We start from the raw sequence: 14,744 nt of genomic DNA, 5'->3' as shown, positions 1-14,744 counted from the left end.
TCCAAAAGAAAAAAAAAAAAGGAGAGTAGCTTATATGTATCCATGAACAACATTTTTTTGGGGAAAATTACATGATTACCCACTTCTGGGTTTCCCTTTACAAAATTATCCACCAAAAGTTTCAGTTAACAAAAATATCCCAAATTAGGTTTCCCTTTACAAAATTATCCACTTAAAGTTTAAGCTAACAAAAATATCCAAAATTGAGTTAGGTTGTGCAAAACTAGCCATTAAAAGTTTTAGTAATGAAAAAATACATGATTATATGTGAAAGATGAAGAATCACAATTTTGGGTAGTTTTGTAAATCCAAACCTGATTTTGGGTAATTTTGTTAACAGAAACTTTGGGTGGGTAGTTTTGTAAACTCAAACTTAATTTTGGGTATTTTTGTTAATCAAAACTTTTTGTGGGTAATTTTATAAAAGGAAATCCAAAAATGGGTAATCATGTGATTTTTCCTTTTTTTTTTTTTGGGGTTGTGGGTCCAAAGGTTAGTCGTTAGTAGATTAAGATGGTTTCCAAACCCAGTACAGGGTACAAACCTTGCTTAACATGCTTGTATCTTCCGACAAAACATGCTATAACTTCAACTCTTTTCTTTCTCTTATTAATATTATTATTATTATTATTATTATTATTATTTAAGGGTAAATGATTGAACTTAGAGGCTGAAAATTGACAAGTAGACAATTCAGATTTTGCTTTGACAGAAAGAAAGGACATTTAAAGTCAAATGTCATTTTATCACCCAAGTACTTGATTCTTAATTTTTCTCTTTTTTAAATAATTGACAAAGTTTTAAAAATGACAGCTGTTTCATGATGCTAAGGAAGGCCTAGATTTCGGATTTTTGCTTAATTTCCTTTTTATGTTAGCAAGTTAGTCTCTCCTACTGATAACAATGCCGAAGATGGGAGTCTTGTTTGGCTGTTCCTGTTTCGAGTATCTAGCCATTATACTATGTTATGTCTTTTTCTTTTCTTTCTCTTCTTAACATAAATGATCTTCGAACTAAAAACAATGTCTTAAAAATTGAATCAGAGCCAACCGATTGTTAGATTTCAGACTCAATTTAATGATCACCCTCCCATGTATTAATCCTTACGCTTTTTCCTTTTTTTTTTTTTTCTCATTTTCTGATAGGTTGAGCACCAAGAAAAATAAAGTGGTTTATTCATTCCCCCCAAAATTTCAGTCAACCATATAAATTTGTATGAGGCAGAAATGAGTCGGCCAACTGGAAATACCTTTCTGGTTGGGCCAACCAGGAGCCTGTACCTTTTAAATCCCGTTTATTCGAGAGATAAAAAGGGTAGGAAACTTGTGAGGTTAAATCCTACATGTTTGAGGATTGAATTGACAAAGAAAGGGAAGGAAATGAAATAATGGTTTTAGAGGGTTCCACCTCTATGAAAAATAGCAGAAATGAAAATAAGGTGAAATTCTATGGGAAAAAAAGAAGAATTAGGAGGAGAGAGATAGCCACAAGACAATTTTTCATGAAGTTTTACCAAAATTGATAGGACTTTAAAAGGAAATGGAGTGGGGAAAATTAACTGTCATCTCAGTAGATAACAATTATTGTATTAAATGATGTTGTCCGGTAAGTTTTTCTCCCCACTTATCTAAATATTCATATTTGTGATAATTTATGAAAAATATACAAATGTCCCGCTTTTTTTTTTTTCATTTTTGTGTCAAACAAACAAAGCCTTGAGAAATAGGTTGAAGGATGGTTTCGTTGACTGGATTTAGTTTTCATTTTTGCTGACTTCCAGAAAATATCATTTTTTTGGTTCTTGCTGGTACCCTAGACTCTGCCCCATGTAGAGCCCGCACTGCCTCCAGCAAGACCTCATACCAGTAGATGGTAGAAGGGTACAAATATTTGCAACATTATTCTCAGCTCATTTCAGGTAGCATTCTCTAGCATCGAATTCCCTCAAAAATTAAGATTTCCAATTACAGAAAGAAATAGTAAAGATACTGCAGTTCAGAACCCTGTAATCCAGAGTCGTGTCATGCTCCCTCAACTATATTTCAATGCATTATCCCCAATTTTGAAAGCGTACATGAGAAATGTTCTGGCACAGTAGTCCTCATTTCAATGCCAAAATTGGTTCTTTGAGGTCTCCATCCCTTGGTTGGTTAACTGACTACCAACAGATTGTAGGTCCATATAGAAGCTAAACATCAACATTAAACTTGCCAAGAACACTGTTGTCATGTGATGATCCTCCGAATTGTTCTAGCAGCTGCACGAGAGATCAGTTTTCCAGCTAAATCACCCGGCAACTGAAGCAGTTGTTGTTGATACTCTGGTGGAAGCTGCATTGTAGAGTTCTATCAAAGAGAGGGGGGAGAAAAGGTGTAGCAAGAAACAAAGTTTGACGGAGTACAAAGAATCAACAGGGAGGAGGTTCAAATATGTGAAGTAAAATAAAATTCTATTAGTGGAAGCAGGTATTTTTGCTAATTTGTATTCTCAGTGGCTGTTCTTGTTGAAAAGTTATTATAAACAGTGGCTATTCTTAAAAAGGTATACCCAGTGCACAAGGCACCCGCTACTGCAAGCTCTGGTGAGAATGTTTCCTGGCTTGAACCCGCGACCACCAAAGTTGCAATAGAGCAACCTTACCATTGCGCCGAAGCCTGCCCTCTTAATCAGTGGCTATACATTTATTTTTATCTTAAACAGTGTAAAAACAGAAAATTTTCTGAAGTTCACAGGTGCAAACCAGAAAAAGAAATTTACCTTGATGCAATGTTTGGTTTGCGGAAACATGGAATTTTCCAACAGAGAACAATGGAATAGTGAGTTTTCTAATAAAAAACTGATTGCAGGACCAGCCTTTTTCTTGTGTTTTCCATCGGGAAACTCCATTTTTCTGGACAACCAAGGGTATATACAGAAGACTAGTATCGGATTTCCAGTTAGGTAATGCGAGGGTGGGAAAACAAAGAAAAATAAACCTACATGCAACTACCATGCATTGTTTGACATGAATACAATGCAAGTGTTCAGAATGCAAGGAATGAAAAACTAGTATGATGTGCAAGCAACACCTTCTAGCCAGATATCCATGTTGTACTAGGTATCTAAATGTTTTCCAGTTTTTCATGCTTTGTGGTGGACCATTACTTAATTCTTGTCATGGAATTCTAATAATTTGTATATGCATTATTGCTTCCTATCTCAGTAGTCAAGGATTTCTTATAATTTGTACATGTGTTATTGCTTTGACTTCTAATAGTTTTTACATACAATATTGCTTCCTACCTCAGGAATGACAGAGAGAACTGGTAAAAATTCCTTAACAGATGTGAGTTGATACAGAACAAGTGATGCCTCCTCTGAATAAGGTCTCCGATTCTCATATGGGTTGAGATCTGTCACTCCCTGCATGGGAAAGTAATAAATTACATTTTGCACATTGACACAACAGTCTACTCAATAGATTAGGAAGCTTTTCACATTTTTCTCAGGTCAAACATCAACTTGTCCAGCTGTTCCATGGGTAACCTAGGTGTGGCAAAAGAATATCAAAGGTAAGGTGCTATCACTTCGCATAATCAGGGCCAATGGAGTAGGCTGATTCTGTTAAGAGCCGAAACAGAGAAATGTCAGCTCTTAAGAAATGGCACATGGCACATGGCATTACATTCGCTTCAACACATGATTCCTGAGATAGTTGACAGAGTGAACTGGAGTAGAGGCCCCTTGAAGGTTGACTGACCTAATTAGTCACAGGTCTCTACCATACAGGGCAAATATTTATTTACCTGGATGACCAATTCATTATCTGATGTAATGGTAGGTTTTTAAAACCTAAAGAACAAGAATAACAACAATATACAGCAACAGAAGCAACAAGAATGGCATAAACAGCGGTAAAGCTTATATCCAACATAGCCCTAGGTTATGCCATAAGACTCAAACACTGTTCTCAATTTGAAATATTTAAATAACACACCACTTCAGCTCCTACTGAAAATCTAAAACTCTGACCCCAATTCCAAATAGCTATTTTTTGTTTTTTCAGCCATTTCTCAGAAGCTAATAGACTTTCCTAGATTGGTCTAGATTTCAAATATTTATATGTATCTTCTATTCTTCTCGGGAAAAAAAATACAACCATACAATCAACTTAAATTTTATCAACTGTATACTTTGTTTTATCCATACAAGTTCTTTCCACATTACCATAGACAGATGCAATGAGATGTGAACTATGTCAAGTTCATCTCTCTGCTAAGCAAAATATTGCTTACCTTTCCCAGACCAAATCGATTCCCCTTGTGAAGTCAAGTAGATAAATAGATACCATACACGAGGAACATGGGGCTTGGATACTGTTCAACAAATCTTACCTCGTAAATATGAATTTTCTTTAAGAAAAAAAAAAAAAAGATCAAATCACAATCATCTAATTACAAGCATCCACTCTCCTCTACAGGCACCCAGTCTTTGCCCATAAGTTTAAGTGATTCTAACAACAAAATCTCAGGAGGCACTTCTCCCATTTTTCAATTAAAGTCTTGTGCCCATTTAATATTTGACCTCTGGCTCCCCAAGGAACACACTTATAGTTGTTTCCTAGGGCTTACTCCATCCCCTTTTGCAGCCCTATATACTCTCTTCTTGATGGCTGGGTTTTTCTTTGCTTTGTATTGTTCTCCTGTAATGTTTTTCCCTTTCCCCCCTTCTCTGGTAATGAATTCTTTATTCACCCAAAAAAAAAAATGGTACAAGTTGATGGTACAACAAATGACCCCCCAAATACTTTTGCAATATTTATCCACAATCTGGTGTTGCTTGATAAATTAAATGATTAAATCAGCAGCTCTTACCATATTTGTGTTCTCATTCCTTTGAACTTCTGAGAACAATTGCATAAGGCGACGCAAAGTTTTCAAGTTGATAATATCTTCAGATGACATTCCGTTCAATGGAAATGAAGCAGAAAATGGCAACACTGAAGCAGCAGCAGAAGTGACCGATTCCAAGGTTGCCAATCCAAGTGCATCTAAACCCTGTATTTTTATCAAATACAAGGAATGCAACAGACAATAAATATTTTGGACAAATTATTCAGTTAATGAAATCTAAGGGTATCAGTTGAGCACATAATAAGGGTAATCAAATAATAAATAGGAGGCATATGGATGGTTGTCGAGGATCATTTAACAGGTTCAACATAGAAGATCTATCATCATAGAGATTGACTACCACAGGGTAAATTGATGTCCTACGTAACACCAACAGTATTTTAAGAATGAATTCTTTATGAAATGATGAAGGAGACCTGTCATATCAATGGTCTACTGACAAAAATGTCCTATGTAATACTAGAAGTACTTGTTTTCAACAGAAAAATTATAACATATAATTTAAAAAGTAGGCTGGGTGGCCCATGCACCAAAGCTTGGGTAGGTAGCTCATCAAAATGTGCCACATGGAAGGATGATGTGGCAATTCCAACAGTTTGATATCTAAGGAATGGTCTGGATTGGCCATGTGTCAAGTTTCAGCCCAAATTCAATTATTTATCCACGATATAACAGCATACCCTCACATGTCAAATTTCATCCGAAATGGAGAATTGAAGTGGCAAAACAATGCATTGAAAAAACCTGGGACTACCAAAAGTGGGCAGAGGGCCTTGGGGCCTCCCTGTCCATCAAACTTCAGCCTCACCTAACAACCACGTGGAAGAAATAAGTGAGCTGCCTAGCCAACCTTCACCCAAATCACAAATGTTTTGGTCATTTTTAGAAGCTAGTGCCATTGCAATACGGTTGGTTAACAACCCAAATTTCTGCAAGATAAGATTTTAAAATAATATTTTTCTCTCTCTAACATCTGGTCTTATCAATGTCAGAAGATTTTTATCTTTCTTTTATTCTCTTTACTTTCCCTGGGATAGACAAGAAGTTTTAATGATCACAGAGAGAGTGTACAAGCAAAGATGTATACCACAACAAAAAGCAAAGACTTAACAGCTCATGACTACACAAAAAGTACAAAAAAAAGGAGGAACTTATCTCTCTACAGGCTACGCATGCATAATATCCAACCATTGAATCGAATGACTTCCCTTTGGATAACCATCCTGGTCTTGAAACTCTGAAGTTATAGCCAATTTCGTAACATATAATGGTAATCATATGGGGCCAGTTCTGGATTTGCCATCATAGGGGTCACTCCCCTACTTGTAGTATGCACATAAAAACTAAATGATATAAATTTTGAAGCATTTAAATTCCTCCTCCAGAGGGATGGTTAAGGTTTTCAGTGTAATTCTGTACTTCTACGGTGGAGGCTCACTATCCTGCTCTTCTTTATTCCCATCTCCACCAGCCTTTTGTCATACATAAATTTTTATTCACTACAAAGTATGGGCCACCGATAAGTAGGTCTCACCCTTAACTGGAAGGTTTCTTGTACTGAAAACTAATACAATTGAATGATTTTAGACTTGGGAATATTAGGCATTTTTTTTTTTAACTTTTCCCGTCCATCCAAGATGATTGTAATGGATGTTTATGATTTCTGTCATTCTTGTGAAGGTGATTTGCCAATTGCCAAGGTATGGCATGGTCAAGGGGCTAATGACACTAGCCTAGGAGATGGCTACTAAGTGAGAGCCAAGAAACTAGTTAACCTAGGTAGTGCACCTTGGTATACAATTTGGCTTGGTGACTGCCCATGACCAATAAAATCTCTGTATATTCCCTCTGAATTGTATTGGCACTCTTGATAAGTAAATTGTTCTGCACTTGAGTGACTAGATCAATGAAAACATTAGATAAACTATGATGAATAAAATGTTCAAATAAACTCAGATTGAACCAAGCTTGCAACAATGGATAGGAAGGGCCAGATGAATGATGTGGCTGAGAAAAGATTGGTTTTTCTTAAGCACTTTATGGGATTAAATTAAAAGGGATGTGCCTGCCATTCATCAGGAAAAACCGGCTAGCTGCTGAGGGGCTGTTATGAAGCTGAAAAAAAAAAAAAAAAAGTAAATAAAAGATGATGATGAAGTTTTATATGCTAAAATTTCAGTCAACTAAAAGAATGTATGCAAAACAGGAAAATTGAATAAAGAAATATGAATATTAGAGTAATTGACTTGAGTTCTAAAATTTTTGATTAACTGAAGCTATAAGAAGGGAGAAAAAATATGGTTTGACCATCGAAACCACAGGAAAACTATTCTCTGACCCAGTAAGACCATAAATCATCCCTAATATGAAAAATAACCTAGTAACACCAATTTCTGTGGGGGCAATAAAACTGCCAGTGAATAATAGACTGAACTGAAATTGTAAGGTAGGCTGCCTTATTCCAATTCTTCGTCAAACTCAAAAAACTCCTAAAGCACTCCAAGTTGAACCTCGGTTTCCTAATTATGAAAACTCCTAATACAACCCTAGTTATAATTTCACAACTCCAATGAGTGCCTCTAAATAGAAAGACTCTTAATAAATTCCTAATTAATTGAACATAATAATGCAGGATCACAAGATCTTAGTCTCGTAGGGTGATTGAATAAGCTTTCAAACAACACCAAAACCATGCTATGTGGACAAGTTTTGACCTCCAAAAAATAGCCCCAAAGCAAAGTGACTGCAACAATCCATTTAAGGAATCAATATTCAAAGTAAAATTGCTTATGGAATATGGAATTTCACACATGCATAACCCCCTTAGATTGAATATGGACTAGTCAAAGAAGAAGAAGAAACATTAATGTTTGAAGCTTAAGAATATCAGACATCACCAATTTATGTAGTCCACAGCAAGAACCATCTGCCTCAATCATATTCTAAACACACTGCTATCGTTATAATGAAAGTACTTCTATAAGTAAAATAAAACAGAAACAAATCCTATTTGACTTGACCAATTCCATAATGGACTCGACTTAAATCAACTACTATCTGGACTGAAATTGAAAATCTTAATCTAACTAGGATTCCTTAAATTACCTATATAAAACAGAAGTAGAATAAAAAAAAGAAGAGTGCCTATGTGTAGGACCTGCTGGGCACAAAGGCCCTAAGAAACATAGCCACAGCTTGGTATAATCTGTACGCCTGCACCATGGCCCTACTTTAGTGCACATATACCTGTATATGCCATTATATACATTATGGCTTACGTATGATGGTGAGACACTTACCATTATACAGATGAAAACAGAGTACTTTTTTGTGGCATTTTACTGATGAAAGCTGCATGGAAAGGGTTGGGTCAATTTTTTACTGTTGATTTTGTAGGTGGAACTGTGGAAGTGGGCCTAGACACCAACGATCATGTTTCATGTGCAAAAGTTTTAATAGCTTAATAGCTTAACGATCATTGCTCACCAAGTTTCCCTATTTCTTCATTCATAAGTAATCAATGATGCCAAACTGGAACATGTATGATGTATGGGCCCTCAAGGCTATACCTTAGCAAATTCATCAAGAAGTATCTCCCTCACAAAGGCACCCTGAGAAAACAGTAAATAACGTTATAGAAAATCTTGATGAAGAGATTTAAGTCTAATATGCTGACTTGAGTAGTCAGAAAATAAACAAATTCACGTAAGTTCACCAACACCTTCTCTGTTAGTGTAAAAGATAAGACTTGCTTGATAACCACCCTAGAGTTGTCTTCTGCTTGCAGTTTTTCTGAGGCTTTCTCTGTTCTTGCACGAAGGGACTGTCATACAAGTACTACAGGTTATGATAAATATTAGCCAATTTATTACCTACCAAATAAAAATATAACAAGTGGGGGCAGGGGAGTGGAAAACAGACCAAATTTGTAACCCATCTAAATCTATTTTTCAGTAATTGGTGTATTTCTTCCTCAGGATTACAAATGCTTTTGTTGAGGCAAATGAACAGTATTGCACATGTAACCCAGCTGACATCAGCAATTACATGATGCCAAAAAAAAAAAAAAAAATTAACTACTGGAAACCAAATCACTAATTATATGAATATATGAATTGAAAACAATTTTGTGTGGCATATATATATATATATATGACTCTAACATCCAAGTCACCAATTCTCCAGTTATACTTTCCGTGGAAACATATGAATAGTAAACAAACTTGAGTTGTCCTTTAAACAATATCAGGAATTTATATAGTCAGTGATGCTAAATATCTTAAGTCACCTAAAAACTCATTGCTAACTTTGCAAGAGTCATTGATCCTTCACAGTCGTCAGGATCATAGGATAGATAATAATTTCAGGTTGTGGAGCATTGTTGGGTAAGATAGGGTACCAAAACTACCATTTAGAAAACAGTTGGCTTGTTTTTCCATCAATATCTGATGCTGGACAGCTTAAAAAACATTAGAATCCTGTGGATGATGGGACCTAAAAATGATACCAAAGAGACGAGAATTATGAGCTAGAATGGAGGTTGTGAAACTCAAGGTTTAAAGTACCAGTATCGGGTATCGTATCTGAAAGGTGAGTTTAAGAAACATACCGAATCATTTCGGAGAGGCGCAAGTATGCTAACGATACACATGGAAATGCGTAGGATACATGAAAATATATTTTTGAAGCAAAAAACACTATAAATAAGCAACATGTAAAATATATCATGTAAAAAGAGGAGAACAAAGTATGACGAGACAAGTGCATCCATTTGACTATGTATAAAGGATGAGGTCTCTTACATGTGTTAATACAAATATATATATATATATATATGTCATTTTCAGTTTGAGGAAGATTTAAGGTTTAGATGACCACATAATTGCAAAAAGAAAAAAAGTGGCTCATTCAGGTTGTTATTCACTAATCTAGTGATCCATTGCAAAAAAAAAAAAAAAAAAAAACACTAAGACTCAATATTTGAGCAAAGAATTCAAAGTTTTGGTAGAAAACTGTTCTTGCATAAATATGGTTTCGCAAAAGAACACCTGTCTGGGGTTTATTTTCATACCAGTCAACATTAACCTTAGATTCGCAAAAGAAGAACACCTTTTTCCAGAAGGCTGAGTAAATATCGGAGATATGATCAACATAACAGCAGTTGCCAGAAGGATGAGTAAATATCAAAGATCTAATCAAGAATTTGTAAAAAACTAACAAGTTGAGATTACACTTCAAATTGCATCTGGACCATTAAGCATAAGATATTAGAGCAACATCAAGGAACTAGTTTCTGAACCCAAAAGAGAGCTGGACCTTGGACAAAGATTCAAGAAAATTGACCTCAGATTGCAAGTATGTTAACATAAACAAGAATAGATTGCTCAGTATCAGGAATACCCAAAAAAGAAACTTGATTACTAAATTACTTTGAGAAGATTAATTTAATAAAATTCATATCAGGCATAAACAGTTATAAAAAGAAAACTAAAACTTATCTAAAGCATGTTTAAGCTTATCCTGCTACCCTTGGACATGACCAGACCTGTTAAAAATTAAATAAAATTACTTTAAAGCCCCCAAATGATATAACAAAATCCAAAGTCGGGAAATTCCGACTATGTAGAACAGAGCCATACTAGACATGGTCTTCTGATAAACAAAGATTTATTGAACAGCAGAGAAGATGCAGGAATTTAATCTGGTGCAAATGTAACTAAACTGGTTACAAAACCAGGTATCTGAAGCAGGTACGAGAATCCAATCAATGTGATCCAATGACCAATCAGATACTTGTGTTTGATGAACAATTGCAGATATAATAGAAACGAATAATTTCCTTACAGTAATAACATCAAAAGTCATTTTGACTTGGAACACCAGATAAATAATTACTTAAATAACTTCCTACAAGGCTGGCAAGCCCATAATGTATCGCAAGAAATTTACAGAGTAGCAGCTGAGTTTGAGTTTAAGCTAAAATGCTTGAGATTAACTTTGTATAATTTGCACTGTTCTGGTTAGGCATATAAATACATGTGACTGTGAATCAGAAAAGATGGATATAGTACATAGGAGACCAGGATAGGTGAAGAAAAATCTGACCTCAGTTAGTAAAGACTCCAGACGATCAATCCTGAACACCCCTTCCTACAACACCGTAGCTCAACATTATGGTTTCACTTTTCAGGACACAGTTTAGGATTATGGTGTGAGGAATTAATTCTGATACTATGCTTGTATCAGAGTAATGAGAACATTTAGCGACATAATTAATATTAGAAGAAAATAAAGTCAAGCGGATGTAAATTCACCTTGTAAAGAAGACCTCGCAAAGTAGACTTGAGCTGGGGTGAGCTATCAGTGAGTACTTTCCTAGCAATCCAGGGATATGTACTACTTAACACTTTGTAATCTGGATTGAAACTAATAGCAATACCCTCCAAAACAGCAAGGCTGAAATAAGAGGGATAAGGAATCATATCATACTTCCCGTAAGTAAGCAAATAATAATGGTGGTTATGTATTCTTAAACAGTTCCAAGCAACCCTAATCACTGCCTTTAGTTCCATAAATAGTGAAGAGCATCTTCTAGAACAACAGTACCATATGTTCTGAAAACTTTTCTTTAGTATAGCATGATTACCTTCGAATGACAAGGGAAAAGTATGAGGGTATCCGAAATTTGAACTTGTACCTGTGAAATCAAGGTTACTAAACAGTTATTGATAGCTGATTATACATAAGTGTAATCTATGTGGTATTGACATAAGTGTAGGGGTGTACAACCTGTACTTATACAGTTGAACTTATTATCTATGATGATACTTTTGACATTGGTCTATTATTACATGGTTTTTCTTCATTCTTAATTCAAATTTCAGTTGCTTTTATTGAATGCTGTATTTTCTAGCACTAAATTATAGTAGAATAGGTTATATAGAGAGAGAATATAATAGGGTACAAACATACAACAGCGGCTTAGTCCCAAACCACCATTTTTGTGTGTGTGTGTCCAATCTAATGGTGTGAATATGTGTAACCATAGGCTTGCCCTGAAGTTTCAATGCGAAATTTAACTGCGTGACCACAGAAATGTGCATGTCAGTTTTTCACCAAAATGGGCAAAACTTCGACTTTTTGGGAAATATTTCGGTTTCAACCAGAGTCAAAACCCTAGTCGAAATCAAAATTACTGGGGACTGAATTTTGTCAATTTTCTATGGTATTTTTTGGACTTGACTATACATTAATAAAATTTCATTAAAAAAAACAAAACAATATGAAATAAATGACATAATCAGATCTTAAGAAACAAAATACCATACATTGTTCTTCCCAAATTTCCTAAAAGGTCCCCAAAACTTATATTGCGCACTCCTTTGGCAACAGCACTTTGGAAGACATCTACAAAGAACCAATGCCTGATATCAGCAAGGAAACCAGAACAAATTGATTTATTGCCTTTTAGATCCCAAGTCAAAGGCCGCAGAATTTTACATAACGCAAAATCCAACTTTGTGCATCAAAACCATTGCAAGCTCTAGGTTCTAGCAGAAATGAGAGATGAAAACCTGTTAATGCTTCAGTCACAGCACTCTTCTGTGCAGTAGGAGGAAGAAGCCTGCAGAAAATTTTCCAGCAGTCACCCAACCATAGAAATACCTCAATTTTATTTTACAGAAAACAAGGGTAAAAAAGGAGGAAACTAATCAGGATACCCAAGAGTGACAAAATCCTTTGCCAGGGCATCAAAATCACGGTTTATAAGATGCAGGCAAGCTTCAATAAATCCATCTCGGAATTCTTGCTTAAATTCACCCATCATACCAAAATCTGGTCATGAAAGAGAATAAAAGTTAGTTGCTTTGCAAATGAGTGAATGCTGAAGAAATACTTTTATTACCCACAGCAGATTAGTCTCCTTTAGCTTGGCAAGACCCCCTCCCCCACAAAAAAAAAAACAAAAAAAGTCCGGCAAGGAAATATTATTTTTCAGAATTTCCCATAAACAATAGATGTGAATCACCACAAATTTCATGATCTCTGATACACGAATCAAAATTTTGACATATTTTGAGAAACATTTTGGTTTTGACAAATGTTGAAACGAACTCACTAACTATATGGAAGGTTAAACAGCGAAATTTAGCCAAAATGTTTTGTATCAGTATTGTTTTGAAGCAACAAATTTTTTTTGGGTGAATAAATAATTCATTACCAAAAGGAGAAAGTGATAAAGGGGGGCCCTTAGAAGAAGGGGGAGGGTAGGGGGGGGGGAAGAAAGAAAAAAAAATAATACAGCTGAACAAAACCACACCCGCATTAGAACGAATCGGGGAGGTCCCCATAGGCAAAGATAAGCCTACTTTTTAGGAGAATCAACACATCTAGAGGGAACCATTGACATCTTGCTTTTGTCATCAAAGAGGATAGAGTTCCAGATCTGCCGGAAGGATCTGGACTTGGAAATCCATCTTCTGAAGTTGCACTCTATCCAAATGTGATAAATAGCAGCACCAAAAGCAAGCTTACCCACATGATCACAAACTGAGTTACCTCCAAAGGACAAGTCAACCCAAATCCATTCATGCGTGAAGGGAAAAATTCTGCTTCTCCAAGGCCAACACCTAGAAAGATGGCAAACCTAATCTTGTAGGAGACAGGGCAGCCGAAGAAGAGTTGCTTTACGTCTTCATTAGCATTCCAACAGAGACAGAAAAAAGGAGGGGTGAGGATCTGCCTCTAAATAAGGATGGATTGTATTGGAAGGCAGTGAGAGAGGGCTCGCCAAGCAGTGGAGCATGGTGGGGAATGTAAGACTTCAACCAAACCAAGTTGTACCAAGAGGTAACCATGCCATGGGCATGAACAAGATCCCAAGCAGTGGTCCAGCCATAAGCTAGCAGAGGCACCATCATCAATTAGGGAATTAATAACTCCATAAGCAAGAGGCCCAAGCTTCAGAACCTTTCTCTAGACCCAAGAAGCATCAGATATGAAGGGGGCCTCTAGATAGAATCATTTCCGAGGAGCCCAGAATAGAGCCAGTGAACCCAAATACTCTTCTTCTTAGCTTCAAACTTCCAAATAAGCTTGAGGATACCTGCAGAGCTAACATCTTTAATTCGCCTTAGCCCAAGGCCCGTCTCTGTTTTTGAGAGGCAGACAAAAGCCTAACTGATGGTGTGAAAGAATCTGAAGCAGTCAGAACCTTTCCAAAGAAAGGACTAAAGCTTCACAATGATAGCTTGAGGCAACCCAAAAATGCCAGACCAATATATATATATATATATATATGGACTGAGGACAGATCTGATCAATACTAGAAGGCCCACATAAGACTAAAGTTTGCGCTTCCAAAGCTGGAGTTTCCTATGCATAAGATCTAATAGGGGGCAATAAAGGAAAAGCTAGATAGGGATCAAAAGCAAGACAATATATTTAACCAACAAAAGACCCAAAGAGAACCCAATAAGCCCCTTCAAAGAAGCCTTACCCTCGTAAAAAACACCAGCTAAGAACAAGAGATTGAGAGGTTGATGTGGAGACCCGACATAAGCTCAAAGTATCTCAAGTAGGACATTGAGGACTCAACCAAAGGGGGGTCAGCCTAGGAGAAGATCATGAGGTCATCGGCAAAGGAAAGGTTGGATAGGTATAATGCCTTGCATTTTGGGAGGGGAAGGATTAGCTGCTGATCCATACAGGATTTAAGATTTCTGGAGAGGACTTCTAGCACTAAAGTGAAGATGTAAGGGGAAAGGGAACAACCCTGACGGATACTTAAAGATGAGGTAAAGCAACCAACAAGACTACCATTGACAAGCATTAAAAAGTTGGGGGGGGGGG

At 36.2% G+C, this 14,744-nt stretch overlaps 1 protein-coding gene across 1 annotated transcript in view; it reads right to left on the bottom strand.

Annotated features, from left to right (window-relative positions):
- Nucleotides 1-1,738: 1,738 nt before the first annotated feature.
- LOC122093849 (uncharacterized aarF domain-containing protein kinase At1g71810, chloroplastic) overlaps nt 1,739-14,744 on the bottom strand; it is a 23,895-nt gene continuing 10,889 nt past the window's right edge. Inside the window, exons 8-19 of the mRNA XM_042664394.1 lie at nt 12,614-12,733; nt 12,467-12,516; nt 12,221-12,299; nt 11,539-11,589; nt 11,207-11,348; nt 10,998-11,042; nt 8,614-8,715; nt 8,462-8,503; nt 4,854-5,036; nt 3,283-3,402; nt 2,758-2,890; nt 1,739-2,330 (exon numbers count right to left, since the gene is read on the bottom strand). Coding sequence (XP_042520328.1) covers nt 2,287-2,330; nt 2,758-2,890; nt 3,283-3,402; nt 4,854-5,036; nt 8,462-8,503; nt 8,614-8,715; nt 10,998-11,042; nt 11,207-11,348; nt 11,539-11,589; nt 12,221-12,299; nt 12,467-12,516; nt 12,614-12,733 — 1,111 coding nt within the window. The 3' untranslated portion in view covers nt 1,739-2,286. The remainder of the gene's footprint in view (nt 2,331-2,757; nt 2,891-3,282; nt 3,403-4,853; nt 5,037-8,461; nt 8,504-8,613; nt 8,716-10,997; nt 11,043-11,206; nt 11,349-11,538; nt 11,590-12,220; nt 12,300-12,466; nt 12,517-12,613; nt 12,734-14,744) is intronic.

The sequence above is a fragment of the Macadamia integrifolia genome, chromosome 2 (assembly GCF_013358625.1).
Source record: "Macadamia integrifolia cultivar HAES 741 chromosome 2, SCU_Mint_v3, whole genome shotgun sequence".
NCBI classification, from domain to species: Eukaryota; Viridiplantae; Streptophyta; class Magnoliopsida; order Proteales; family Proteaceae; genus Macadamia; species Macadamia integrifolia.
Note: the sequence above shows the minus strand (reverse complement) of the source record. Positions and strands in the feature narration are given on the sequence as shown.